Below are 3252 nucleotides of genomic sequence, written 5' to 3'. Positions count from 1 at the left end.
TCCTTACAACGTTGGCAAAAGTAGATGTTGTAAGGCCATGCGTGACAGAGACCATACGCTTCGCTTCCTGATAGGATATATTATTTTTACATTTTAGGGTTATAATTTCTTTTTCTTTTTTGAAAAGAGGGCAGTCCTTGAAAGAGGCCATGTGGGCTCCGCGACAATTGAAACATTTTATTGTTTTTGTGCAGTCGAATCCCTCATGTCCTGCTCCCGCACATCTAAAGCAGACCAGTGTGTTGCGGCATTGACTCCTGCCATGGCCAAACCGCTGGCAGGAGAAACACCGGGTGGGGTTAGGTATAAACAACTCCACCCTCACAATATATGGCCCGATAAATATAGATGACGGAAGGGAAGGTCTGTTGAAAGTTACCATATAAGTGTTCGTTTTTATCAGGTTTCCATCTCGTTTTATTATGAAGCGTTTGACCTTTTTCACTCCTTGATGTTTAAGTTCTTCAGTTATTTCTTGCTGTCATTTCAGTAAGGTCCTGGTCTCTGTCACGAATTATGCCATGACAGCAGTTTAATGTATTAGTCTGTGTTTCCACCAAGTTTCACATGACACGTGACATGTCACGTGTCACGGGACAAGAAATAGGAACATATGATTTTGGTCGGAACTGTTTCCACCGAATGAACATGTTCATTCTTTTTCTTGTCTCGTGTCACGTTTTGCTTTCTGATAGGGGGTTCCCCTTGGTTTTCCCCAGCTTTTACTTTCGTTTTCACGCCATGTGTTGCAACTTCTAAACATGAATGACTACAAACATAACCTGATATCCCTCGTCCAGAAAACCCCACTTTTGTGGGATCCCAGACATAGGGATTATAAGAATAAAGATCAGCGGAAACAAGTATGGGAAAAAATAGAAGAAATGCTCCAACCACCAGAAACAGGTATTTGAAATTTCTAAACTTTATTCATCAAAAAGTACAAATAAACACTAATTTATGAACAGTGTTTTGCTTGCAAATAGTTTCAAATTGTTTTGACTTTCTAGTCGTCGAGAAGAAGGACATTTCGGAACACATTCTGACCTTGCCACATGACACTGCCGCGAGGATCGTTGAAAAATGCAGCAATCAGATCACGTATTTCTGTGGCCTCATCTGAGTTTCTGCCACCCTGCTGAGGGCGCAGATTCATCAATCCTTGTTCATTGTTAGGCCTGATTTCATATGTAATTTCTGATGTCCGATCTATCATATATCCATCTCTTCTACGGATGAAACTGTGCAGAACAGTACATGCATTAGTAACTGTAATTGCTCTGTCTGGTTGTAGGCGCATTGGGCGTTGAAAAATCTCAAACTTCTTTGCCAATATGCCAAAAGTGCACTCAACTGGACGTCTAGCTCTACAGTGCCGATAATTGTAAATCCGCTTAATTCTGTCAAGCGTTCTGGCTGCATATGGCTTCATGAGGTTTTTTTTCAATGGAAAGGCTTCATCTCCAACAACCTGAAACATTATCCGTTTCTCTGTGGTACTGACCATGAAAGACTCATCCGGTATGTTCAACCTCTCCTGGTCAAGAAGCTGGCTTATTCTTGAGGCCTGGAATACACCTGCATCACTCACTCGTCCGTACTGTCCACAGTCTACTAATGTAAAACACGAATCAGCATCACTGAGTGCCAAAAGCACAATACTGGGATACCCTTTGTAATTGTAGAAAAGTGATTCGCTGTTCATCGGGTTAACCAATGCCACGTGTTTACCATCAAGACTGCCTATAGCATATGGATAATCCCACAAATCTCCAAATCTTTTTGCCAAACTTTTCCACTTGTCTTCATTTGGAATGGGCATTTCGATAGGCTGAAGTACTTTCCATAGGACCTCACAGGTTGCTAGTACATGCCGAGCTATCGAAGTCTTGGACATATGGAAGGGTTAAGTCATCGAGGCAAATGATGAACCAGTTGCGAGACATCTGGAAAAAAAAGAAAAGCATAGTAATATTATACTTAATATACAGCTGTCATTATGATTGTAATAAGAATGATATAAATCAGGGTTCACACCAAAATCCTTGACTAAGCTCACACCATATTTGATTTATGAAAACTATCGGCTAATGCAATATTATTTGTTACAGGTGTTACTGCAGAGGATACATGGACATCACTTACAAGAAGTTATAACAACGCACTACAACGCATGAAAAATAAATCTGGTGATGGAGCTGGAAGTTCGAAGCCGTGGGTGTTCATGGAAAGTATGAGATTCCTTAAAATCGTCAAGGACAAAAGGTCCACCACAGGAAATCTCAGTACCAACAATGATGATGTCGAAGAGCTGAACGAGTCTGGTTGCAGTGTTGACGACAACGTCAGTATACTGGAGCAGGCGGTAAAAGGTTCGGGGATTCTTGATGAGAGCAGTATTACCTCTCATGCAGATGATGAAGATAATTTGACTGACCCACCATCACAAGCTCGAGCATCAAAACCATCAGTCCTCAAGCCAACTTTAACTGAAAGCGTCGTCAAACAGAAATGCAGTTCCAAACGTCGTGCCGAAGAATCAGAAACTGCCTTATTCCAATCATTAAAAAAAAGGTTGGTTGAGAAATCTTGGGAATGCTTGGGAATGTCCAAGAATGGGATTCTTCAAATGCCAAAAGTACAGTCCCTAACTGATGACCAGTTTATTGAGTTCCAGCTGAAGGTTTTGAGAGATCTGAAAGAAGTTTCAAAGCCCGTGCCCCAACCAATCTACTTCACACAAGAAGTAATGCCACCAAACATGAATAACCCCGGAACTTCCAGTGACGTCTCCACCAGCTCTGGCACAGTTTACAGCCAAGAATCATTTTTGGAGTTGTTAAATAATCCAAATTGAAACTGATCAATGGTCGAACTTGATGTTGATTGTTCTACTGTAAATTGGTCAAATATTCCCAAATATCATATCGTTACCTTGATGTGCCAAAGAATCACAATTTATGTTCTGCATGAGATATGCAATATTTTGTTTTTGTTTATAATTTTTAAAAAATATAACTGCAGTGTTTCCATTTGATGTTGATATTTTACTTTCATGGTTTTGATTGAATAAAACATTATCAAATGTTAACTTTTCGCTGCTTACCTGAGTGTAAGGATGAGCTTCTGCTCTCCAGATATAGCTTCTCTGTAGTTGGTTCCAATTGGTTGCAGGTGAGGTAAGACTAGTTGTTTCAATTCTGCATAGGTTTCGTACGACATTCGTGTGTAATTGAAGAATAATTCTCTGTC

General features: G+C 40.3%; 1 protein-coding gene across 1 annotated transcript; it reads right to left on the bottom strand.

The window, feature by feature from the left end:
• Positions 1–1006: 1006 nt before the first annotated feature.
• Positions 1007–1822, bottom strand: LOC135464838 (uncharacterized). Its single transcript, XM_064742407.1, has one exon. The coding sequence runs from the start codon at positions 1820–1822 to the stop codon at positions 1007–1009; it is 816 nt and encodes a 271-aa protein (XP_064598477.1).
• Positions 1823–3252: the final 1430 nt, after the last annotated feature.

This window comes from Liolophura sinensis, chromosome 4, assembly GCF_032854445.1.
Source record: "Liolophura sinensis isolate JHLJ2023 chromosome 4, CUHK_Ljap_v2, whole genome shotgun sequence".
NCBI classification, from domain to species: domain Eukaryota; kingdom Metazoa; phylum Mollusca; class Polyplacophora; order Chitonida; family Chitonidae; genus Liolophura; species Liolophura sinensis.
The sequence above is the reverse complement of the archived record's forward strand: the minus strand, read 5'-3'. Positions and strand labels throughout refer to the sequence as shown.